This window comes from Anoplolepis gracilipes, chromosome 4, assembly GCF_047496725.1.
Source record: "Anoplolepis gracilipes chromosome 4, ASM4749672v1, whole genome shotgun sequence".
Lineage (NCBI taxonomy): Eukaryota > Metazoa > Arthropoda > Insecta > Hymenoptera > Formicidae > Anoplolepis > Anoplolepis gracilipes.
This window is the reverse complement of record NC_132973.1, coordinates 1,460,195-1,487,150: the sequence shown is the minus strand read 5'-3', so window position 1 is coordinate 1,487,150 and position 26,956 is coordinate 1,460,195. Positions and strand designations below refer to the sequence as shown.

General features: G+C 40.3%; 1 protein-coding gene across 13 annotated transcripts in view; it reads left to right on the top strand.

Moving 5' to 3' along the window:
• The window catches only part of Tet (tet methylcytosine dioxygenase-like), a 62,822-nt gene that overhangs the window by 17,927 nt on the left and 17,939 nt on the right, over positions 1-26,956 (top strand). For all 13 annotated transcript variants that reach the window (XM_072891010.1, XM_072891011.1, XM_072891009.1 and 10 more), the window contains 2 exons: positions 1,038-3,586; positions 24,823-24,897. In XM_072891010.1, the coding sequence (XP_072747111.1) occupies positions 2,471-3,586; positions 24,823-24,897 (1,191 nt within the window). In that variant the 5' untranslated portion in view covers positions 1,038-2,470. The remainder of the gene's footprint in view (positions 1-1,037; positions 3,587-24,822; positions 24,898-26,956) is intronic.

The window sequence follows — 26,956 nt, the reverse complement described above, 5'->3', positions numbered from 1 at the left end:
TGATTGCAACTCTAATAGCTTTTCGTAATTTTTGCTTCCTTCATAAACGTCTGATTTTTATCCACATTAAAAATAATATATCCCATTCGGTCAGATAAGCAGTTTCGTGCTGTTTTCGCCACCCTATGTAAAAGAGTTTATTCGATATATATTGGTTGTGTGCGGAGAGAAAAAGAGAAAGGCGGGAAGAGGAGATAGGAAAAAGAGAATCAGTGAGAGAACGAGAGAGTAAACATCGATCGATATTTCACAGAGGGCTAGTCGGATTTTTGACGATGGTAACGAAACTCTCACGAGCGCGAACAATCGTATCTTGAAAAGATTAATCAATAATAAAATCAATATACCTTGTATATCTATGTGTTTAGGTATTTTGTTAATTCAAGTAAATTTATCATGCATATATTTAGATGCTAAATGAATGAGAAATTTAATGTTTAATGTTGAAATGTTGTTTGATTAAATATAAAAATATGATATATATATATATATATATATATTTGTTATATATAATATAAAAAAAAAAAAAAACTGATTTTCTTCATTTTGGAAAAGTTTTTTTCTCGTCTACATTGCGATATTTTTTATCTTGTTTGTCTCCGATCAGTTGGCCTACTCGGAATGACACGACGAGTTCCAAGCCATCGTCAGACTTCTAAGCAACGTGAATGAAACAGCTAGACACAACGTACGCGAATATCAAAGCAAACGTACGAGAGTTGGTGCGCGAACACACACCGAACGTAATAGTAGCCTTGGCTTAGCGATGGTCACGTTATAATGTCTGTGACACATTCTCACATAGTCTCACGTCACGTGCTCGCTCACGCTCACGTAACGTACAACACATTCGTTAATCCGCGCATCCCCCTTTTTCTTGTTGATTTCTCACCCTTTGTTTTGAGATATGCCGCTGACGGATATATAATTAATGTCGATCGAGCAATTTTTTTTTTGTCATTTGAATAATTTTTATTTTCTTTCAAGCGAGATACTTTACGAATTTCTAATGAACAAATCTCTCTTTCCTGTTTCAGATCGTACAAATCAATCGCCTTCTAACAAGCCACATTAACCTCAAGTGATTTCTATTTTCTTACGAAGCGCGAAAGAAATATGTAATTAGTATGTTTATATTGACGTAAAGAAAGACCACACAAAAAGAAGATATTCCAAGAGCTTAGGTTCAGAAGAAGACAAAAGATTAAGAGCTATATTATCTAATAAGTGTACAAAATATATCTAACGAGGAAGAAGGAAAATAAGAAAAAAAAAACAGATAAAAAAATAAACAACTCCGCCAGTGCCAAATCGGGGAAGAAAGCAAGGTGAAAGTGATTTCATTGTAAAGAAGAAACAGAAAGAAAATAGCGAAAAAGTAGAATAGAGTAGAGCAAGATTTATTTTATCTTGGAATAAAAAAAAATAACTCTTTAGGCACAGTGTTATCTACAAATTTCTTAAAATAAACGAACAAGTGCAAACATACAACGGCAGCAGTTTAAAAAAAAATAGAAGGAAAGGAAAGAAAAGAAAGAGAGAGAGAGAGAAAGAGAACAGACAAAGTACAGTGCGAGAGCAGGACCGTAAACCAAAGAATCTACCATTTTTTTCTATTCATTGAATAACATAATCTCTCGTCAGATGAAATAATAGTGAGACACACACACCGATTCCTTCGTCAGAGCCGATTAAGAGTTAAGCAAGCCGGCGCCATTTTGTAGAGGTTTATAGAAATAGCCATAAAATATAAGTGCATTTTTTAAACTGGACGCATCACGTGACAGATTTTCGCCAAGCGAAAGGAAGAAGAAGCAGACAAAGGGAGAAATCAACGAGATTTGCTCGAACACTCCCAGAGTAACCGATCTACTTCAGTTCGTAGCCTAAACCTGTTGAGTACAAAGACACAGAGCTAGAGATATAGATAAAGACAGAGATAAAGGAAGAGAGAGAGAGAGAGAGAGAGAGAGAGAGAGCGCACGAGTGAGAAACTGAATGAAAAAAGAAAGAAAAGGGAGAGAGTAATATTGAAGAATCAACAAACAAGATTACGAAATAAAAGACTCGCCAACTGCGCTACATCGTGTATCAAAGTTGAAGAATTACTTCAAAACGACAACAAATCTTGCGAATGTCAAATCCATAAACGACACTACGCCGTCTCAAAGTCGGATTCCCAGCTGACACATTAAGAGAATCGAAGTGCGAAAGAAGCACCAATAATGTCGCGTGCAAAAATTTCATTGATTATACGCTCGAAAAAGACTAGATAATCTCGAGCCCGCGTACATCTTTGGAACAAGTGTGCGGCGAGGAAGAAAGTCGGTACCAGAACGCGAGAGGGAGTATCGCTCCCGATCCCAACAGGATCCAGGAAAAAAAAAAAAAAAAAAAAAGGATTACCACCGTCAAGTGGCGAGACTCGCCGAACGGGGGACCTTAAGGTCGCGATGACGTGGCAGGAAAGATGAGCGCCGAGGTGACGAAGGAGGTCGTCGCCACCGAGAGGGTCCCGACGAGCCCTCCGGCGGCGGTCGCGACCTCACCGGGCACGGTCGGCGCCGGCGACCTGTCCGCGCGGCATCTACCGCCCTTCAGCAGCTTCGCCGGCGATAATACGATGGACACCTCGACGACGCTGACGACTCTCCACCCCCAGGACGTTGGCCCGGGCCTGATGTCGTCCTGGGATTACTACGAGGGCCTGACCGGGCGGCTGATTGACTCCCGCGAGGTAGTTTTGGCGAATCAATATCGACCATGGGAGTCCAAGGGCGGCATAGAGGGTCTGCCCAGCTTCGCCAGTCAATTCACCGCCCCAAGCGAAGCCGAGCCGCAACTGACGGCGTTGACGCCACTATCACCGGCGTCCATCTCGCATTCGCCACCGGTCACGTCGGCTGTGGGCCTGCCGAGTTTCCACACGCTCGGGACACCGCTTCCAACACCGCACTCGCATCGCGGATCGGTTGGTTATCCCCTGGTACCGGCCCCGGTACAGGCTCGAGAAGTCCCGGCGCTTCAGCAGCAGTTACTCGACGAGCGTCATATACAGCTGTTAGGCTCCAGTCCGGTCCAAGCGTTTCCGCCACCGCCGGGTCACCCTCATCATACAGTGCTAACCGTGGTGAAGCCCGAGTATCCACAACTGCACCATGCAAATTTTCAAAACCCAATGTCGACTGTGCTGGACTCATCACCGACTTCGCGACCGATCGGCATCGACGGCCGTAAGAAGGAGCGCAGAAAAATCCGTGCGGGTTCCATGGAGTCGGAAGATGGTGGCGGAGGTGGTGGTGGCGGTGGCGGCGGTGCTGGTACCGGCAACGTGGAGAGTTCCGGCCAGGTCGCCGCTGTGTCCTCCACTGCGAATCGCGGCGTGCATCATCTCGGCGGTGGTATGACCGACGGCGACGGTGACGGCGGCCTCGGGGACAAGCCGGCGAAGAAGAAACGAAAGAGATGCGGAGAGTGCATAGGCTGCCAGCGCAAAGACAACTGCGGGGACTGTGCGCCCTGCAGAAACGATAAGAGCCATCAGATCTGCAAGATGAGGAGATGCGAGAAGCTCACGGAGAAGAAGGTGAGTACCATCGAATCTTCAATTTATAGTCGCACCATCCACTCGCGTTGCCACATTTAACACTAAACCTTCCTTCAGTTATATAACAATAAAATGCGTATTTTTTATTATCGTAAAGGGTTAGTTAAAATTAATATTTTAGTGAGATGAGAGTGAAACAATTGTCTGTGATTTAAACTAACTTTCTTGTCGTCGACAAATGAAATTTACAAGTATCTAGTGCCTATTATTTTATCCAAGAAATAGAAATGTGTGCGTATGTTTAAAAAAAAAATATCAAAATACGCAGCATCGAATGATTTATCGAAGAAGAACAAACACATACACACTCGATTTCCGATGATTGTTTCTACAGACAAAAAAAATCTTTTTTGCCTTAAATTTTGTTTTATTTGTTATTAATCTTATCGCTTTTATTACACATAGTGTATATATGTATATATCTTATCACGCGCGTCTTATAAAATGTGTTTAATTTGCTCTCTCTCGATGGAGTTCATTCTGTGCATTAATAAAAATGCGATAGAATTCATAAAAAGCAAAATAAAATATAATGTAAAATTTTTTTACTTTCTTCTTAAAAGAAAAAAAAAAAGTGATATTTTAATATCACGATAGACATACGCAATGTATAACCGTGATGGTACAAGATGGTATAAATGTACAGACAAAACGCCGTTATAGAACGATATATATAGCTTGAACTTGGCCTCGATGCCTGAATGTACCGAGAATCCCTGAGGGAAATACAGAAATACAGATAACCGAGGTGGTTTATTATTGTAGCGACATTGAATAGGGGGTTGGTGGGTTAACTGTTCAGCTGCTACCGCAACTAGAGATGGCGTCGAACTACCTGTAATCTCGCGTTTGATCAAGTCTGAGTTAATTCCAATTGCTATGTCGATATCAAACGGGAAATGTAAATATCTTATCTCGCTGCGTTTTCAGTTTGACAGGTCTAAATTTTTTGTATGTATAATTAATGCCTGCTTTTAATGTAAAAATATTAATGTAAAAATAAAACTACTTGCTTATGACATTTTAGAAAAATCAATTTTTTAGTAATTAATATATTTGATTAAGTGTAATACGTAATACGCAAGTTAATTAAAAAGTGTCGCGATTGTTCTCATCTGATTAGCGAGCCACGCATGTTATGTGCGCGGTGTGTATATATCGCTTCGGTGATTATTAGCGAATGCCTTTCGAGAAGGCGAGGCACGCAGCAACAACGGCTCGTAAAACGGCTTCGCTTATCGTAGGGCAAGTTCAAGGCTCACCGCGGGTCATAATAATCGCATATCGAACTTCGTCTCGTTCAGAAACAGACGTGTTGTTTGCCGGCGACACGCGCGCCGAACCGTACGTCCCGTCTCGACGTTGCCGTCAACATAATCCTCTGATAACATTATGCCATTTATCAATTAGCATTTCGCTGATCGGTGCACTTTACAGCTTCCCGATAGCGCGCTACACATATATCTAATCGGTTTTATATTTAAGAGGATCAGTTTGTTTTTTTTTTTTTATAGGATGGTTTACGAATTTCTCATTTCCTGATCGAGAACAGAGGAAGACATTTTAGAGAAATTGGAAATTTAAATTTCCTACGTTTTTGCATTTCCAAGTATTTAGACTTCAAATTACTCGAGTAAAATTTTTTTCCTCCCCTCCTTTCTTTCGCACAAGTTCGATCTGTCCAATCTGCTGGCACGTCAGATTTCCGACTATTTTTGGCAACGTCAAAAGTGGCGAAAATGAAACACGACGAAAGAAAGGGATGATAGATCGCCAAGAGTCGAAGACCGGTGTATAGGCACGCCGTCACAACAACCCCGCACCCCCTAGAACTTAACACCCTCTTTATCCCAAGGGAAGAAACGGCCGTCCCTGCTCTGTCTTTCCTTTCGCCCGCGAGAAAGGACTCTGCCCTCGAGAGTTCATCGCACACCTGCTGTCGAGAGGCCGACATCCACTCTTTCCCCCTCGACTGTGCTGGTTTGATTTTTATCGCTTTCCTCCTTGTTTTGACCCGATTTCTCATAAACACATGGATCATCGACCCGCCGTATAGCATCTTTGCACGATTCTTACTGCTTTTTTTACTCGCGAATAAAAATACAAACAGGTTCGTATCCGAAGCATTCTTGTATCGCGTGTCGCATTTTTAACGCGATATGATATTTTTAAATTTCATGGATAATGAATAATACATCGTACGCGTTAATACTTAATTCGATATATTTTTTCATACGGACGAACGGAGATCGAAGAACATAAAAAAATTTTGCGGCTCTGAATTGCTTTTTTTTATTTTTTTATCAAGGACGAAATAAATACGAGCGACGAAATAATGAAGCGGCTGCTTTTCGGTTCCGGTTTCTCGATAAATCGAAACAACGGAAGCCCGTCAAAGCCAGCGAGAAGCGGATAGAGAGAAAGAGAGAGAGAGAGAGAGAGAGAGAGAGAGATAGAGAAAGGGGGTCTGTTTTATAGGGACGAGGGTTTCGGTTACGTTAACTACAGCACTGTTCGGCTTGTCTCAACGAACGGAGCGAGTTTCGCGAGTGCATTACGAATGCTTTTTGCGTTATTCGCCAAAGCGATAACCGCACGATAACCGGATACAATTCTCGGTTGCTCAGGGTTATCTGACGGCAGGCCAATCAACCCGTTCGCGCTCTTCGTCATGGCAAAATAATGCGACAGGCTCGTGCCGCCGACGCGGCCGTTAAAAACTTAATGATGCTGCGCATCAGCGTTTCGATGCGATACTTTGGGATGCTGCGAAAAGCAGCACAGAATCTATTTCGTGTAACAAGGAAATTCGATAAACGCTCTCAATACAGTTTGCAATAACCGATCTTAACGACAATCGACCGCGCAATCTTTGATTAAACTCTGTTATTCTTTGATACAATTCATTGAATCCGTACTATTTTATGTCTTTCGAATTTAACAGATTATTTGCAACGTACAGTACGTTACAGTATTCACAGTACGATTCAATATCTCGCGAAACATAAAACAGAGGCGAAACATATTTATCGCGAGTGTAAAGACGTTTTTCGTTGCGATTTTAAATGAACGAAACAGAGAATCGCTTCCGAGTTAGCTCGAAAAATCGACTCTACGAGGGGTAAAAGCTAGAGAGAGAGAGAGAGAGAGAGAGAGAGAGAAGAGAAAGCAAAACGTAGAAAGGGGAGAGGTGGCGGGGTGCGAGGGTGGACCTTGAAGCTACGCAATTCCCGCTAACGGCAGGAGCGTTTCTCGAGTCGATATATCGATCCCCACCCCCACTCGTTGTTTCCTGCCGCGGGAACAGGACTCGCTCTCTTTCTCCCTCTCCCGCAGGATGAGTCACAGCCTCCCCGTACACACGCAGGCACGCAGGCACGCACGTGCGGCGAGCGCGCGCGCGCCTCGAACGGTTTCTCTCGAATTCTCTACGCGTTACAACGCCGGGACCGGGGCCGGGGCCGGGGCCGGGGCCGGGACACGGGAATCGTAAAAAGATATTCTCCAGCTCTCGGCGTGCTTAATTTTTTAAAGTTTTTCATGTTAATCAATAAACGCAGCTCGTTTCGAAAATGTATAAAATCTTTTTCGTATGCGTTTGAATGTGAAGATAAGTAATTATCGTTACGCACTGAAATATTTAAATTTTCAAAGTAATCTCACGTCTGAACGAATATTACATATTTATGAGTTTAGCATGATTTAAAAAACAGAGTGACACGTGTTTTATTATTCAGCGCCTGTCCCTTTCGGACTTTATTTTCGCACTTTTAAAAATTTTCTACGCAAAAAAGGAGGAAGGGGGGGGGGGGAGATCGAAAGAGAGAAGAAAAGAGAGGTAAAACTTACTCTTTCCCTCCCCTCCCTCCCCCGTCTCTCTCTCTCTCTCTCTCTCTCTCTCTCTCTCTCTCTTCTGTCAAATTCTTAGCATGGCTTATATACGTTTATAAGAAATTATCTCCTCTCCCCTCTCCCCGCACGCTGCTCTCTTCTTATCGCTCTCTCATCTCTCCCTTCTTTCGTGCTGGCCGAATTTTTCACCCATACGCGAAGAAAACGCACGCGGAAAATGTTTGCACACGTACTCGATCGACCCGTTTGCCACGATGGAGATTCCTTGCACCCCTCTACCCCAGCTTCTCTCCACTCTCCCCTGTATGTCTCACCCTTCGCATCTCTCTTCCTCGATAATTCATCCCTTCTTCACCTTCATCCCTCCCCCTTTCGCTCTCCCTTCTCTCTTTCTCTCGCACGCATACGCGCGCAGGTGTCGTCTTTCTTCCTTCTTTCTCTCTTCTCGCGGCGATATCCCTCTTCACCCCTCTTTGACGCCGGTATCCCAGCTAAGATTATTTGCCAGAACGCAGGACGAGGAAACTGTAAAGCCAGTTCTATATTATTCAACCTAAAGATTCAACGCGGATCCTTGCATGTCGGAATATTAACTAACTGTAAAATTATATCGCTGTTACTCTTAATGTTATGATAAAAGCTGCGTGATACGATACGATGTATAAAAGATTTTGTAATCTCGCATACACAAATATTGTTGATATAAAGTTTACCAGAAATCTTTTCTTCTAAGAACCAAGCGATCATTATTTGAAAGCGTCATCGAGCTCACGTGCACTTGATGACATGGTAGAGTTTTTCACTTTACCGTGTAATTATTCTTGAAAAACGCAAAACGCAGAGCTACCTTTAAGGTTGAGTAGATAATTGAAGAGATAAGAGCGAAGAAGTAGAAATGTAAAAAAATTTGATAAAATTTCTAGCCCTTTAGTATACTGAAAGAAATGATTTCGCATCTGTTAGAAAAAGAGAACTGTATCGCGTAAGACAAGCAGTTTAAATTTCTTTTTTTTTCCATTGATATGAATTTATTATATTTTATTCAATTAAATATCTTGGGCGAGACGTTAAAAACAATCTAATTTAATAACAAACTTATACTTTTCTAAAGTGAGATTTTTAATTCTTCTCTACAACGTTCTTTATTTTCTTTATATCAGATTTGGCTGCATTCCCACCGCACACGCAATATCCATTTGTTATCGATTTTAGACATGCGCCTAAATATATTACATTCTCAACTGCGGTCACGGTTTACAGCGGATTACGAGTATTGTGCGAAGCCCCGCGAAGGATATAATCTGGCTAGATTCGCTATATCGATTTTGAGTTGCAGCTCCATGCATCAAGCGCGTGCGTGCGTGCCGTGCGTGCGTGCGTGCGTCTGTCAAACGTGTGTGTGTGTGTCTGTGTGCTCTGAGTCATGCTCTCGTACAGGCGTATGGGTGACGCTGCGTGCGCGTTGCACGATTTACACGCTCGTCGGATCTTTGGATCTCGTGACGAATCGATTGGAGATATATTAAGTTAATGGCTTTCTATTTATTTATCAAGCCAGAAACGGCAAACTAAAATTAATCTTGCTCGAGTATCTGGAAAATTATTATCAGGTAATATTCTAGCAAGATTATAATAGCGAGAGAATTTCCCTCTCTTCTTTTTCAATATATTTTCACGAATAGATTCATAATAAGGGAAAGATGAAGCTTGATATCTTTCAGCGATGTACCCTTCTCCGCCAGGATACCTTGAATTTCCCTTTCACGGGAGTCCAAGGTCTGTCTTGGCTTCAGGGTCGATGCCAGGGAAAGAGAGAGAGACTCTCTCCGCTCTCTCGCGTATCGATCCGACCGCTTGCCGGATGTAACGTCTTCGAGGCGGTTGCGATAGCTAAACGCGAACGCAGCAAACTGCCACCTCTATTCTTCGCACACTTACATTTTATTATTACGCATCGTACAAATATTCGACGATAAAAATTTGATAAACAGATAACTAGAATTGATATTCAGCTTTCATTAGGTTATCAATCATCGCTTATTTTAGACCGTAGACTGTAGATTGTAATAAAGAATTTTTTTACGCAATCAAAATAATCGCGTCTATCACACACCACGTCGTTCTCGAGCGTGATACTTGTAAAAAAAAAAAAAAAAAAAAAAAAAAGAGACCGCGCAACTTGAATAACAGTATCATTTGAAAAGCAGTAAAACTAACAAAGAAGTCATTAATCGGAGCTGCACGGTTGATCGCGAAAGAACAACCAGCGAGACGATAAAAGCAGCAGCAAAAGAACGACGAGGAAAATTACGACAGGAGTTTTTCGTCCCCCCTCGCATGTAGATTTTACTACGAGATCCACGATCGATTCCGCGGATCGTTACCGGTATGTTTCGTCGAAGCAGTTGGAATCGTACGCGCGATTATAGCGTAAACGCGCGGAGCAGGTAAAAAGCCCCGTACAGCTGTCTGACAGCTGCTGTAGCGGCAGCGGCGCGCCAAGCCACGCCAAGCCACGCCACGCCACGCCACGCCACGCCACGCCACGCCACGCCACGTCGTCCTATATACATACGTGATGAACCACCCTGTACATAGACCCATAGGCGCATGCGTCTGAAAATACATTTCTTTCTTGGTGCACGTGCACCGCGCGCGCACAATACGCGTCGCCGATGACGAACGTAACAAAATTAGTGGCGCATCATTTCATCCTTTTTCTGAGTTCCCTACCCTTCGCCACCGAGGAAGGAGAAAAAGGAGGCACGGATTTACCATTGATATTGATTTATCTCGTGTGCGATTCTCCCGCGAAAAGATTCGTGCAATTTAGAAAAAGAAATTCCGGCAGAAATATTCATCGTATCTCTCGCAAGAGATGATACATTTTTCCCGTGCCGGGAGTCTTCATTTTTTAAATTAAATATATAATATATTAAAATTTTGGATAGAGAAAGTTTTTATAACAAAAGATTGACCTCAGAGAGGATATTCAGAAAAAGATAAATAAACAGCATAAATTTGCAAAAGAAATTGCCAAAAATCTAAACAATCTGAAAGACTTTGTTTGTTATTATTTAGGATTTTAAAGATATAACTGTCGACTCTTTTACCATTATCGTAAGATCGGTCCATCGTTAAACATCTTTATAGTTAAGAAATTTTGGACCAATTATGCAAGTTACAATTTAACACATTGTCTCTTCTAAAAATTTGTTTTATTAACTAGTGAAATTGTGAGTTGATTTTGAATTATTTCAATACAGGTTTCCTGCAACCTATTATTTTTATTTTTAATTTGACGAGTCAACCCATGTGTCACTTCTTGGCCTACTGACCAAAAAAAGAACACATCAACTCAACAATTTCTTATAATCAAATTTCATGTTTAATTTTGACCGATTGACTAAGTATAATGATGTCTAACTTTTCCTAGACTTTCGTATAATTATTTACCGGTATTTTAATACCGGTCATTTAATGATAAGTCAATGTACAGTTAAATACGTACGAAACGTACGTTAGTATAACAGATTAATTTGTTACTTATTGTTAGAATAAAATTTTTACACACTAATTATAGCATTTGCTCTTACTCGCCATTTTTCTAACTTAACTTCATTTTTTATTCTCTTATTTATTTCTAATTTATTTCTCAACTTTCTATGAAAAGATAAAATTATATTTTTAGATTTTTAAAAAATTTAAATATATATACATAAATTGATGAATAGTTAATTGAAGAAGCGTTTGTGCGACTAATCGAACTAAAGTGAATGCGTGTAATCGCGCTGGAAAGAAGCCTTGAGACTTGTACGAAAGTGGTTGATCAAATCGAGGAATCGCATGCGTGTCTTTGATATATATAGGATCGCACGATATGTAATCGTCGCGACAGTCAATCGTTCGGTCAATTAAGAACACCGATTTGAAAGCTCTTCCATTTTCGCGCGACCAATTTCGAACGTATACGTCAACCACATCGCGTTTATCCCTCTTTCCCCTTGCCATCCCCGCCGATCTCTCCGTGTGGCTCGTTTCAATTCGACCATATTGCTTCCCATCGATTTAACTTCAAAGTCCCCGCGCGAAAGCGAGCGGAGTAAAAGCTCTCCGTATGCTCTCCGTATGCGTTCCGTGACAATTCGTACGAGTTTGTTTCAATATTTTCCGGCAATTCTCACAGTATTTGCACATCAGCATACTCGACGTCTATTAATTTTCCGAAAAGTCTATATATATGTTGGATTCACTCTCTTTGGCGAAGAAGACGGGAGGTAAAAAGGAGCAACGGGAACAATATCGAGTTGACTGGGATGGAGCGAGACAACGCCACGGGAATTATGTCGACAACGCTGCTGATTGTCGGTTCATTATGACGTCATAAAAGCGAATCTAGCTGGTACGATATGTACCTACCTACTATACTAACCTACCGCTGCCGATCAAGGATAATCGCTCTTAAGGCGCGTACAGTTCTCTTCAAAGTGCGAGATGACGAAGAAGCGTTCGCGAAACAGACGCGTGTAAAAAGTTAATTGCCAAGATGTAGGATTTCTCTTCGCCAGAAGTTATCATTAGCTTCTCCGCGCGATGCGAATCTGAACGGCGCGTTCTATCTTTATGTAAATGAGGATAATTAGCGTGTAAACATAAATCAAGGCGGCTTGGCGCGCGATCGATTAACGCGCTGGAAATGCGTGGAGGGTGAGAAAGGGAGAGATAAACCATAATTCTCTCGTACGAGCGGTGACCCGATTTTGCCTGATCCGCCGATAAAAATTAACGGTCGTTTGTAATTGGGATTAGCTGCTGCTTAGACCTGGCCTCGCGGGGTGCAATCGGTGAATTGAAATCGAAATCGGAGGTGCCGAGCGACAGCTTGCGAGCATTTATTTCTGACAGGACCGCGCGCCTCGACGTGAGGGGTGCGCGTTCTTCGTTCATCGATCTTCTAGGATCATCTTTTGTCCGCATTAATGGATGCCGCGTGGATGACGTCATTAAAGCGCGTTAATCTCCCCGCGTAGAACGACAGTCGACAAATCATATTCGAGTCATCGAGTAATTCGAGTATCATCGGAAGTAGGTATCTCAGATTGCTGTTTAATCGCTTAGCGCGATATATTTTTTAATTGTCTGAATTAAAGGCATTTTGGAAATTAAGAGAAATTTCGAGATTTGAAATCAATTCTGAACAATTCGCCGCCCCTCTTCATCTCCCGGCTCCATCAGCGCGAGACTAGAAACTAGATCCGCACAGCTGCCGCGTCGCAGCCGAAACCGGAAGCCGTCGGCCATCTTGTTTGTACAGTAGCTATGGTTACCATGGGAGATCCTGTGAACAAGAATCCAATGTATATACATACATACACGTCGATCTGTCATGGATCTTTTTGTCTGCGTCTGATACGTTGTATTCTCATTGGCGAAGCTGGTTTTAGATTTCTGGAATTTATGAGTCGATCGTGTCATGGGGATCAAGGGGGGGGGGGGGGAAGCTTTTCCGCTTCTTCTTCGGCCATGGACCTTTTCGACGGGAAAGCCGGCAGATGGTGATTCTCTATTGCGTTTAATCGGCTTATCTCCTTGGTCCACCTTGAAAGATATGATCGCGACATATTCGCTCCTTATTCGTGATTATGAAAAACACATCACATTTATCTTTAAATTAGTAATTATAAACAGAATATCATTTAGTTTTCTGTGTGTCTAGATATGTGAAATATGTATAAATTATTATTTTGTGCTTTTCTTTATTCTTTTTCATTATACGATGTAAATTGTTTACAAAAAATTATTCCTTTTCTGAATAAACAAATAGATCTAGAATAAACAAATGACTTTAAGAGACTCATAAAAACTGTTTAATTTTGATGAAATTGGTGACAAAATATATATATATATATATATATATATATATATATATATATATATATATATATATATATAAATCTATATATAAGATAAGAGAAAAGGGAAAAAGAGGAGCGATTATTCGTTGTCGGATGCTCAAATTGTTGTCACTGAAATAAACATTTGGGCACATCTGCGCGCGCATTTTTCACAGCCGCCGTAAAAGGAAATGAATTTCCTCCGCACGTGGCCCCTGTTTCATTTCGATTCACGCAGCCTCCAAAAGCACCCGAACATCTGTCCAAGTTAGGAACAGTTGCCAGATTTACTCTCCCAAATTCGGTAAACGAATCAATTTTAATTCGACTATGACAATATAGGGAAAAGTCACACATGCGCATACGCATGTTGTGAAAAGTGCTATACAATTTATATAATATCTTGAAAGATTTCATTCTTTTCTTTGGCGTTTCTACGATTTCTGAAAATAGTTTCTGTAATGTTTACAGAATTTTTACAAAGTTCGAGTACTCTGCGATTCCGCGAAAAAAAACTTGAATGTAATTGATAGTTAAAATGTGTTTAAAAAAAAAGTTGCCGAAAAAGAAAAAGAAAAAAAAAAAAGAAAAAAACGCGGACTTACGTATCGTACAAACGGGACTAACGGCGCTCCCCGTAAGTAACAGGATGCGTCTGATGTATTTAACATGACAAAGAGGCTAGAGAGCTGGATGCGCGTCATCCAGCATCGCTTCTCCCTGGAATCGCGGTAGCGACAAAAACCCAGGTATATGTGCCTACTGATCGATACGGTAGCCTGTGAGAGCGAGTGAGAGAGAGGAAAACAGAGAGAGAGAGAGAGAGAGAGAGAGAGAGAGAGAGAGAGAGAGAGAGAGAGAGAGAGAGAGAGAGCTATGAAATATAATAATCGTAGACAGCTGTGAGCTGGAAGAGAATCGGTTGCTTTTGACATCCGTGCTAAATTGAACACAGCCCTTCTTTTCATTTAGGATCGGGATAATTTATTCGTGTATCTCGTCTTTGTTTCTCCATAAAAATTGTGCACATTTTATCGTACATAATCTATTTTCCTACCTACATTAAAAGCGGTACGCAACACATATTAATAAATCTTGGAGAAAAATATATGCCTCGAATTTCCCGAATATAAAAATGTAAGATTGTAAAGATTAGAGGAAATCTTTAAAGGCAAGTACGAGTATAATCTGGCGATGACAGAAACTAGAGACGGACACCGCGGCTATTTTCATACGGACATATATGTACGTAATGTATGTCTGTAGGTTAATGCAATTCGCTCAGATCTCATTGCGAGAATAGTACGGGAATTGATTGATTAGCTCTTTCGTTTCAGCGCGGCGATACAGTTGCGCGGTCTGTCGCGCGCGAAAATGGTGATACCTTGACCATGAATGTAGTCGGTATTTACTAAAATTCTTTTTCATAATCGAAAAGCGCCTTTTTCGCCGTTTTTCTAGGCCCTTCAGCGAGACCCAGGTAGTCTGCCAAGTCGGGTTAGGTCGTTGACCTGACCTCTCTGTCCCCGCGTGTCAAAATGGCCCTCTCTAATGGCATATAATAATTTCCTTATAAAATCTGACACTCTATCGCCGGCGACTTCGCTCATGACTATTATTATTATTATATCTCGTCTTTATTACACGGGCAAATTGTGAATGATTAAAATTTATTAAGAGGAAAAATTAATATATATATATATACTTTTTTTTTTTCTTATATATATATTATTTATATTTAACATAACAACGTATGTCGGTATATCGGTGCAATTATAAAAATTTTAAGAATATATATATATAAAAGAGAATATATTTCTTATATATACAGGGTGTCCTGTAATTGGTGAAAAACTTGCTAATGGTAGATTCTTAATATCATTTGAAGGCGATTTTGCCTCAGCAAAAATGTCGAGGCATCAATAATAATTTATAAGCGATTGAAAAAAACGCTTTTTGCAAACTAAACTTTTTGGAATAAAAAAATTATCAAAACTACATTTTTCAAATAAATTCAGATAGAATTTACTCAAATAGAATTTTAATTGGCTTAATTACAAAGATATATAATGACGAAAATTGGAAACTTGCAACAAATGATGACGTCCCTTGAGACTTTCACCCTGTATATATATATATATATATATATATATATATATATATATATATAATATATATGTATAATATATTCTTAATTTTTATAATTGCACCGATATGCCGACACACGTTGTTATGTTAAGGTACAGATTCAAGTTACGAGGACCATATATCTCGCGATTGGCCGTTGATAGATGGAAAAAAAGTAGTGGCGGACGAGACAATGGCGGAATATTTTTATAGCGATTCGTGTTGCGCTACGGTGCGGCGCGTCGGCAGCTACATCAACATGACCGGTTTCCATTGGGCGTTTTAACATCTGCCGCTTCGAATCTTTTGGCAGTGTGCACGCGTACGTACGTGTGCATCTGTACGTACATACGTACGTACGTACGTGCGTGCGTGCGTGCGTGCGTGCGTGCGTGCGTGCGTGCGTGCGTGCGTGTCCCGCCACGCAACGTCGCACGCCGTTTTCCTACTGGCACGATCGAGACACGCATACGGATATATATATGTATGCCACTGTAAACGACGCTCTTGGTAGTCGATCCCAATCCCCAATCCGCCCCTGGGAGAGGAGACAACGATCGCTATCGATTCTACCATTTCGCAGAAAAGCCGAGAGAGCAGAGAAGGCAGGCGACAGCGACAGCGACAGCGACAGCGCGATGAGAACACCCTGTACCAGGGGTAAAGCGATGAATCATCGTATCCGACGAGAGGACCGTCTAGAAGGCGGGCTGTCTCTCTTTCCCAGCCGAAGAAGCGAAAAACAAACTGTTGACAACGTCGATCGAGCATTACGGAGCTTTCCAAGCCGCTATGTACATTGCTCAGCAACTTATACCAATTGCGCCAAGTTATGAACGAATTCTTGAGGTAGCACGCCATTCAGAAGCAGCCTAGCAATTTTAATTAAAGCAGAAGGCACGCTGAGCGAACCTTCTGCTTGGAATCGAGGCCATGCCGTCTTCCGATTAATCGTCGAAAATTTCTCATTTGGCACGGGCGGTCGATTTTATCCAGTTACTCGGGAAGATTAATTATTGCTCCGACGAGCGATGTATGGGGAGGAAAAGATCGTTCTTTCTTTCCTTCTTATATATAGATAATAATCGTGGTTCACGCGCTTATCTGTCGAAATATTTTCCTAGGACGTTCTTTTATTTGTCGTTCCTATAGGAATATATAAATTACGAGAGATAAATGGCCGATGATGCGTGTCCGTTCATTGCCGCAATAAGGGAATATTTCTTTTTCGTATCGTTGTGTAAATTCGACGTTTTCTTTTCGATTGGAGTTTAAAACGACAGACCGAAGGGAGAATGACAGACACGCGCGGACACTCGCTCTCTTCATCGTTGCTCTTCGTCAGTCAATTTGGCACACTTTTTTTCGCCTCGTCCGTCTGCGAGACGGGGGACGAGAGGGAGGACACGAGTATATACGTGCGTACTACGCAACGATATAAATTGAATAGGTAGAGACGGACATGGCCGTGCGCGCTGCACTCGCTCGCTCGCTCGCTCGTTCGCTCACTCACTCGTGGATAGAAAAATCCTGGGAACGAGACCCCTGTACAAGAGGCTCGGAGAGCGAGTCAATGAAAATAAAAAGGATGTCAGATTGTCGCGGCGTCGGAAGTTACGGATTAAGTTAGGAAGTAGACAGTTAATGTCGCTTCGGAGAGAGAGATACGAAGATAGATAAAGAGAAAAAGAGAGATATGTACAGATATATGTCGCAGAATTTTGCACCGATTACTGTCATTATTTTTGTTAAAGTTACAGAAAAATATTTAGTCTTTAATTTTATTACGATTAAAATTCGATTTTTTTATATAAAAAATCTTTCATTTGTTTCGAAATGTCTTAAAAATAAAAAAAAGACAATTGGAAGGTAGATTTGTATAGAGATTTAACGTCAATCTTATTAGAAAAATTTGAATCTTTTAAGATTTACCAGAATCAAGAACCACTGTAACAAATCAGCTTTGTCTCCATTGTAGCAATAAAATAGATCGGGTTATCTCGAACGGTCTGGCTTTATAACTCGACCTTGGCAACTAACATATAACTATCCTACTTACACCTTCGTAGTCGCATACTCTGAGGAGGGTTATAACCGGGTCGGTTGATTTGCGTTTGAACGCGAGAACACCCTGCTTTTTTTGTCCTTTCTCTCATCCCCATAGCATCGCTCGCTTTAACCGGTCTGAATACGACCGATTCGATTATGAGTCGCTTGTGACTCCGATTGGTAGACCAATCGCAAGGTAGCGAAAGATGCTGAACCATCTTGACGCTTTATGTCTTGCAAATCTTCAATGTTTTAACTGGAAAACAAAACATAGTGTAACGTAGTCGTAAAGTTCTCAGCAAACTGAAAAATGTTCTCCACCTGCTCCAAGACACTTGCCCTTCCTTCCTTCAATCGGGAGAAGAGACTTCTGCCGATTAAATGAACCATACACGCGATCACCCTTACTGGAAGAGGAAAGTACTAGTAGGGCCGACACCCTCGAGTCCAGAGGATGGTAATGCGAGGAACTGACCTAGCTATTCCCGCTGCCCCGTGTGGCGAAGGTGGTGGCTGCCGTTAAGTAAAATACGACGTGGGAGCGTCCTTGACTCGACAGAGACGCCTCTTCCTCCTTCCTCCTCCTTCTGCTTCTTGCGCGGGTCTTGTATTAAGATATCAAATGGCCAAATCCGAGGGTTTCCCCTACCACTCTTGAGACGTCATGTGCCTCGACACGGAACTACCCTTTTCTGGTGGTAATGTATCGCTTGCCCGCCTGCTCTCGCAGTCTTTGGAGGAGCCGGGCAACGGGGGTGGCTTTCGGGGATCATGAATGAAATCCCTCCTGGTGGCTCTACCCTGGGGTGTCCGACCCTCCGTACCTATTCCCCTATCCTACTCCTGGGCAGGAGTAACAACACCCTTATGTTCAAAACAATAACATGACCACGTGCGATAGCCACGTGGTAGTGATCCCTCTAAGATTTCGGCACGAAAGAGCAATTGTCAAGTTCTCTCGCAAGTGTTAAGAATTCATCCGTCTAATAGTCTGCAAATTCGAAATAAACGACTCAACGTCTTGATTCCGTTGTATAGGTAATTAAGAAAACTAGGACTTTCTTCGGGAAAGATACTTTTCTACAACGCTAGGCTTTCTGCAGATTGAGAACCAATGAATGATAAAATGTTACACAATTCGTGATTCAAAGTGAGATTAAAATATATGTATAATTTATATACATTTGATTATAAAGGGTAGAAGGTTCTTACGTTTAAATTTTATAATCAAACGTATATAAATAATATTATACATATATATATATATATATATATATATATATATATATATATATATATTTTAACAGAGAACGCGCACAAGACGCTCGTACAGCGTCGCTCTATTGAACATTTTGACGAGTAGAGAAATTACATAGGGCATCGCGATAATAGCTGTCCTCGTTATAAATAGCACCTGATGCAGAAGAAGTATTAAGTATTCCCCTCTTACTTTAAAAGAGCACGTTACTTTCATTACTTACACCTGCCAACCGAGTCGCACGAAGTTCCGCCCTTTCCACGCAGTCCTCGCGCGGTGAAAATTGTACGCAGCCGTCACGTTGACGTCGTCAAATTTTACCTACTTTCTCCCAGGGAACACATTGAGATAATTCCGTTTTATGAAAGAGAATAGAGTCTCTGACAAGCGTAATTTTTTTCTCTCTTTTTTTTTTTTTTTTTTTTTTTTTTCAATCTCTCGATTCATTATGTATGTACATATTTTTGTCTCTCCAGGACAATTAAATTCTCGCTTTCTCAATATTTCTCTTTAGAGCCTGATTACCTATTTATATTTTTGAAATTTAATTTACGCAAAACGTTGATTTTGATTCGAATTGAAAAAAAAAAAAAAAAAAAAAAAAAAAAAAAAAGAACGATACGAGCGACGGAAGGACGACGTCTCGTCGCGTCGGTTTGCATGCGGAGCCGCCCTTGTGCCGCAGGGTTGTATGGAAGCCAGCTGCGAGTCGGCGAAGCGCGACGAACTGAGGCCGCGTGTACTCGGAAACGTTGTAAAAATAATTATTAAAGCCGTTACCACGCCGTACTACTTGTTCGTCCGTCTGACACGTGTACCGACAACGCCACGGACGACGATCCAAGGTTCGTGTTGTGTATCTGCGGAAATTGCAACCGATAACTCGATAGCTCTCATCGATACGACAGAACCTTGTTTATTAGTTTTGAGCTGCTTCGAGAAGTGAGTTGTTGCGTGAAGAAAACAAGTCGCAAATATAGCTAACGAAAGCATGCACGATTACTCTATCACTTCTCGAAGTCAACGGAAAGTATTTGTTGCAATCCATGTAATTGTTTACTGACAATGGGGAAAAAAATACTGTTGAATATATAGTTATTAATTGAATAACGTTATTAATCAGATTAATATCCCATGCTTTTTTTTTTTTTTTTTTTTTTTTTTTTTTTACAAACTCTTTTCTTCGATAGCACGATACTTTTGAAGAATTTTATTGTATCAATTGTATATCAATTCCCCTGAAATAAATAAGTTTTCACTTTAATTAAGTGTAAAATTAATAATTTTTTATTATATAATTGAATACAGTCTAGTAGATTAAATTTTGTATCAGTTAAACTGCATAAAATAAATAATATAAATCAACATAGTCGATTTTGATACTAATATCGATACAAATGCATCATCTCATTGGTTTATAAAATAAATTATATAAATCGATAAGATTTGCATTTATATTGCGTTACTGCATTTATAGTGCATTTACATATATTGATGAACGACATAATCGAATTTGATACCATCATCTTGTTGATTTATATAATTTATTTTAATTCAGCATATTTTTAATATAACATTACGTGTCATTAATGTTTTATTGATTTAACAATTATACAGATGAATCAACTGCATATTTGTGGAGCAGACGTTTAATTGAATCAAAGCAATTTTTTTTCATTCAACAATATTTTTTTCTCACAATCAGCGTTGTTATATAAACCTTTTTCTTTAACTGACATTTATCTATATACCCTATGAAATTAATAAAAAAAAAAAAAAAAATTGATTTGAGTCCAAATTCTTTTTATCTAGGAATTATTCCGTTTAATTTAATTTTAGATACGGAAAATAATTTTGCGAATTTTTCGATGGCGTTAATTACAGGCAGTTTTTCTGTACAATGAGCGTCATTATTCGCGGAAACCTTAACGCACACCATCGTTTTTGCGCCGCATGCTCGGCAACCTGTCCTTCCTTTCGACGCGTATCTACCATTTTTAACCGCCACACTTCTAATGGATGCAACGGTTTTTTCGTCCGTCGTCGCCGGCCATCTGTCGTACAATGAAAATGGTTTGATGAAATTAAAGTCAGCTGATCGAGAAACCAGCGCAGTCTAATATTGCAGTCCGATCTTCCAGCTGCGTGTATTAACACGCTATCAATCGATACAATTTTAGTTTCGAGTGAATTATTCATAATCACTCATAATGGCAAAAAATAAAGCTTTTAATGTTCAATAAGATATACATAAAAGACTTGCAGGAAGTTTTCCTCGCGACGCTGGAAATTGAGTATCGAGAATGAAAAAATTGCCTGCGAATGACAAGCGTAACTTTTTGCGAATGTCAGGATCCCCCCTGTTACCGTTTGACAATTTTATCGGGCTTCCTGCTGCTCTTGCGCGTGCATGTGACACGCATGCAATGGATACGTGATACAGAGAAAAAAAAAAGAATAGGATATCCAAGTGTCGACGAGGCGTCGAATACTTTCATTGTCATTTACGGAAATGTGGGATTTTCGTCGCCGCTTCTCCGTAGATTCGAAAATACAATTTTTTTTAATAGCTATATCACCACCGAATCAAATAAACTGTTGAAGAAGCTAAAAATGTGCTATAGTGCTTTTTTTTTAGAATTAATAATGTTTTAAAATTGATATATAACAATATTCTAAAATATTCTAAAATATTTTCTAATATTAGCTTCTAATACTTGTGGCTGACCGATGGCGTTGCGTAAGAAAGTTTGCAACGATATACATTATTTTACAAAAGATCGCCTGCTATCGTTCACATCGACGCCATTTTAAGTCGCACAAGAGCACGGGGGTAAGCAATCCTTATGAAACATCTAATAATCTTTAATGATTATGACGATCAACTTATTTAAGATGCGTGATATTTTGAAAGATCAGGTAATATCACACATACATTTTCGTTCCATAAAAGGACTATAGCCTACCATCTAGCTCAGCAATTAGAAGCACGCGTTCGACTGGCAGCTGCCGGAGTGCGTGGCGATTTGACGATAAGGTAATTAAAATATTTCGTAAACACGTTTCCTCGTACTGGTAGATGCGCGGTACTCGATAAGAAAAGAAACGTACGCGAGAGATACGTCGTCGTTCCTCTTTATGAGGAGTCACAAAAATTTCTGCCTATATCGAAATATTTGGAAAATAACTCTTCAAAATGTATTGTTTTTCCTTTCCGTCGTTATTGCGTTAAATTACCGCAAATTAGGATACTTCCTTGTGATATTGAAGATGCGCATAGCAGATGCGTTGCGCCAGGACAGGCGTTTAACGTTTCCTTCAGAGGCAAATGTTCGGTGTCGTCGAAACTTAAATAAATATAAGCGCCGGCTGCCACCAGGCTGCTTTCTCGCTGTCGTTGCAACGTAACTTATAGGCTCTTTAAAAGGCTGTTTACACTGCGAGCCACGCCAACGGAAGCATTCGAAATGCATTCGTTGACACAAAAATTTGTTGAATGGTTCAAAGACCAGAGACGAAAATCATCGGTAAGATAATTGTTTCCACTCTTTTTAGAAACGCGCAATCTAATTTTCTTTCAATTTTCACGTACATGTAAAAGATGAGCGACAGCTAAAAAGGCGAAAGGGAGGGAGGGAGGAAAGGAGGGAGAGAAGAACAAGCGAAAGATGCTAACAAATTGATCGAATGAGGAAGAGAAAGAGAAAGAGGGAAGAGATTTCTTGGCTTCGAGAGAGAGAGAGAGAGAGAGAGAGAGAGAGAGAGAGAGAGAGAGAGAGAGAGAGAGAGAGACGATTAATTACGCTCTCATTCCCGCCCTCTCAACGATGCATCGTCGATATTGACATTTGCCTTGCCTCCTTTTCACCCACGTCTATCTCTCTTTCTCCGCTTTCTACCGCAAGAGAGAAAGCGTGCAAACGGGCGGGAAGAAAGGATCGAGAGGGAACAGATACATAGATTCTTTGCACCGGCGGCGGCGGCGGCGTGGGGGGGGGGGGGGGAGGGGGGGAGGAGGGTGAAATCTCGTGAGGGCCTCCGCGGCCCCTGCCTCTCGAGCGTGTGCTTATCGCGGTGCACCGGCGCAACCAGCGCATTTTTTTCTCGTTGCCTCCTGTGGAAGCACAGGTAGGTTGGTAGGTAAAGCAGTCAGGTCGGCCAGGAATGCGCGTACAAGGGAATTAGACCATAATCGCCCACGCGTGTGTCGCGAAGGGGACGTTTTCCGCCCTGCCTTTGGATCCCGATGTTCACTCGTTGCCCTCACCCTCGCCCTCGCACACCAATCTTGACCTCACCTCACCGCACGGCAGATTACACTCTGGCCCTTTGAGTGCGGGAAAGAGTCGTCGGATATAAATAAACAGTTTTCAGTGCTCTCCGTTAAATGGTCACAAACACACTGTTGCAAAAAAAAAAATTATCAACAGCTAATTCAATGCGATAAGCAATCGTCTGCTCACAATCTATTGTATTCGAGAATAGTGCCTGTACAATATATATATATTATTCTTGAGATCAATATATTATTCGCGAGATTGTTCTCGAATTTAATTTGAATTTGATTAGCCCTGCGCTCTGGAACAGCTTTGGGTATGATGTCCATCTTGACAGAAATGGGGAAAGTTTCTCCGCGGCTTATTCGTTAATTGGAAATATGCCAGATATTGATAAGTTACGCATAAGTTATCGAACGTTCAACATCTGAATGTCGACGAGTCTGCTATAACTTATTATCCAATGTTCCTTATTCCATTATATAACATTTTTTTTTCTTAATCATTGTAATTATTAATTAATTTAAAATATCGTAATGTGGAATTATATATTTGAAAATATTTGTGCGTGTGTCACTGTTTAAGTTTTAATCTCGCAAGTAATCTCTCAGCTATTCTTTAAAGAAATTCTTAAAGATGAAGTTGTGTTTCTTACCTCTTAACTCTGTGTTGCTTGATCGATCAATTACGCAATTAATTTACGCAATTAATTTACGCTTGATTCGATTTTCTTTATAGTCGACAATTTTTTTTAAAACGTCGGTAAAGACGATAGTTCTTTTTTACTTGCAGTTACCGTATGTTTCCACCAATATCATGAGTCGGTAACCGAAATCTTTTTTAAAAGATAATGCAGTTTTCTGTATTCATCTGACGCAACGTACGAGATATTTCTATTATTGAGAAAATAAATTTTACAAAACTATACGATATGTATTGTAGCGCAGAAATTTGTTTCTATGCCTTTCTATAAACTCTTCTTTTGTTAGGACATTACAATTGGGTAAAGATTGACGGATAAAACAGTGATATTACCGACGACAATTTTATCAGTCAATATTTTATGGGATACGCGCAAAAGCTTGAATAAAGAATATATGTCAAAGTTCTTATATTTTCACATATATGTGCATATTTTATGTGTGTGTGTGTGTGTCTATATATATATATATATATATATACACACACTATATTTGTTTCTGTTATTTTGGGATTTATATATATATATATATAAATCCGAAAATAACAGAACAAAAGGTCGTGCTTATATTTGTCACATTTTTATTAAAAATCATTATCAACGTGACATATACAAAACATGAAAGGGAGATTAAAGTAATCAAACTCAACTTCTCACACACAAGAGAATAATTATATAGAACATAATTATCACAATTAATAATTATCGTAAAGAGATAAAAAGAATCGAGTCAATAAATAGCGTTAAATAAGTAACGGATTATCTAAAAGTATTATCAGCGACCCATGTGTGACTCTAAAATTCGAATTTTTATTCTCATTGCCGAATAGTTTAGAACGTTATTTTATCATGGAGAATTTAATTTAACACGCCGGCTCTGTGGAAGTTATACTTTTATTACCGTTTCTATTGAACTTAACGAGATCAATTGAGACGATACGGTTGCCTTGATTTTACGATAGCCAAACGCTGCGATGCGATGATATATAAGCGGCAATCCCGCCAACTGTAAATTGTAATCCACCCACGCGTTTAACAATTTTTCTCTTTCGTTTCAGCACCTTTACCACCTGCAAACCGGCGAAGGGACGTTCCGAGAGCGCGGCAGGGGACGAGGCAAGGGTGCCACGAGGGTGAGTAGTGTCTTTTGGACTTTTAACATCAATAATATGTTAATATAATTCATAATTTCCTTGAAACCTTTTTGGAACCTTAAAATAATCGGAAATTGTGCTTGCATAATCTCTGAACGTGTCGTTCGTGATAAAAATATAAGGACATCCGCGCGCGATAATTTAAGAATTAAGGATTTTACATAAAGATTACACATTGATGGTCGAGGTGGAAATTTCAGAGTATTAGTTGTGATGATTTACTCGCGTTATTTAATTACTAAAGACGCGTTGCATCGTGTCGGCTGTACTCGGCTGACGTAGGGCTAGCTATCTCTTGGTACCGACAGTACGGAGTTTCAGAACTGATATTAAGCAAGGTGGTATTGATCGACGCACGTTGCGCCTGTCCGCGTTGCACCGCCATGTTTAAAATCCGTTTGCCTTAAGCCGCGTACGAACTTGAGCACACATACGTCGAAACGTCACCCATACACACGAGGAACTTTATCCGTATTCGTAAGGTATTTAATTTTCGTTCGCGGAGATGAAATAGAGCCAAGCTTTTACTTGGAGCCATTTTACGTTACATAGGATCGTTATATATTATCAAGTTCGAGATGAAAATAAACAGTCAAAATTGCGTGTCGCTCGAAATTCCACGATATTCAAATCAAACAATGGATTATTCGTCCTAAATTATCTCCTATGCTTATTTCTCGCCTTGAATAAAGAAAATATTATCATTTCGAAAGATCTTGGTCAATAATTTTTTACATCATTTTGTTGTTTCTTTCTCGAATTTCCATTACTCGACAAACGTTCTACTAGTGCGAGAAAATCGGCCCAACGACCCATGGGGCCTTTTCTTATCTAATCTGTGAACATGTGGATAAGATACAAACATTCCTGTATTTAACTGCTTGGTAAAATAAGATAGGGACACGTGCATATTTGCTGACCTCAAAATAAATATCTTTTTTTTTTCTTTTAACGCGTATTTCATGTTTCTCGTTTATTTTTTTAAATAAAAAAAAAAATATACAAAAATAATACACACATCCAGTGTTTAACATCAGAATATACTATATTATTTACAGTATATATTAACAATAAGTAAAAGTAATAAAAGTAAAAAAGCAAATGTATAAAATAATGAAGAAATAAGTAAATATAATTATAATAAGGTATAAGTATATTATATATTTTACTTATATAATAAAGTAAGGAAAAAAAAACTAATGTAACAATATAATGCAATAGTATAATGAGAAAATGGGAAAGGATTTGGCATGAAAAGATCGACAAGCTGCAAAGGGCTTAAGGATAGATAAGACGGTTCTTCGAGAGGGCTCGTTTATTAACGTCCCTGCAACTTGTTGCTGAGCGCGTTGCCATCGGCCCTTCCGACCTCTTTCATGGCATCTCTATCGGCCTCTCCAACGACGCCTTCGCGGAGAGACAAGTCCAAGGAATCCTTCGGTCCAATCGATCGTCTTAACGAGCAACTGATTGAAACATCCGTCTTCTTTTATCTACGCGCGTGAACAAATCTATTTTTTTCTAACATCCCTACGGTAAATCAAGCTACATCTCATGCGTACTCTCTCGTTTAACTGATGAGACTCCAAATATCGTGTGTAAAATTATATTTAACGAATTTGATACTATAATTTTACGCTACATATATTTCTATAAAATATGAAATATCATTAATTTGACGATAATTTTCAACTGGCGCTTAATGCTTTCGCTAGAACGAGCCGCGAGCGCACTTTTTCGTTTCTCTCGATACATAAACATATCTCTATTCTGGCGGCAGGTATTCTCTTACCCCTCCAGAACAGCCCCGTTCTACCCCCTCCGTCGCGTCAGCCACCTCCAGTTACAACGCGTTGGTGAATCATCCCCTCTTCCTCGTCGTCGTCATCATCGTCGTCGTCGTCGTCGTCGTCGTCGCCGTCGTCGTCGTCGTCGTCGTCGCCGTCGCCGTCGTCGTCGTCGTCGTCGTCGTCGTCGTCGTGCGGCGGTGGCGACGACACCAACACCGATATCGGTCCTATTGCGTTAGCATCGTCTA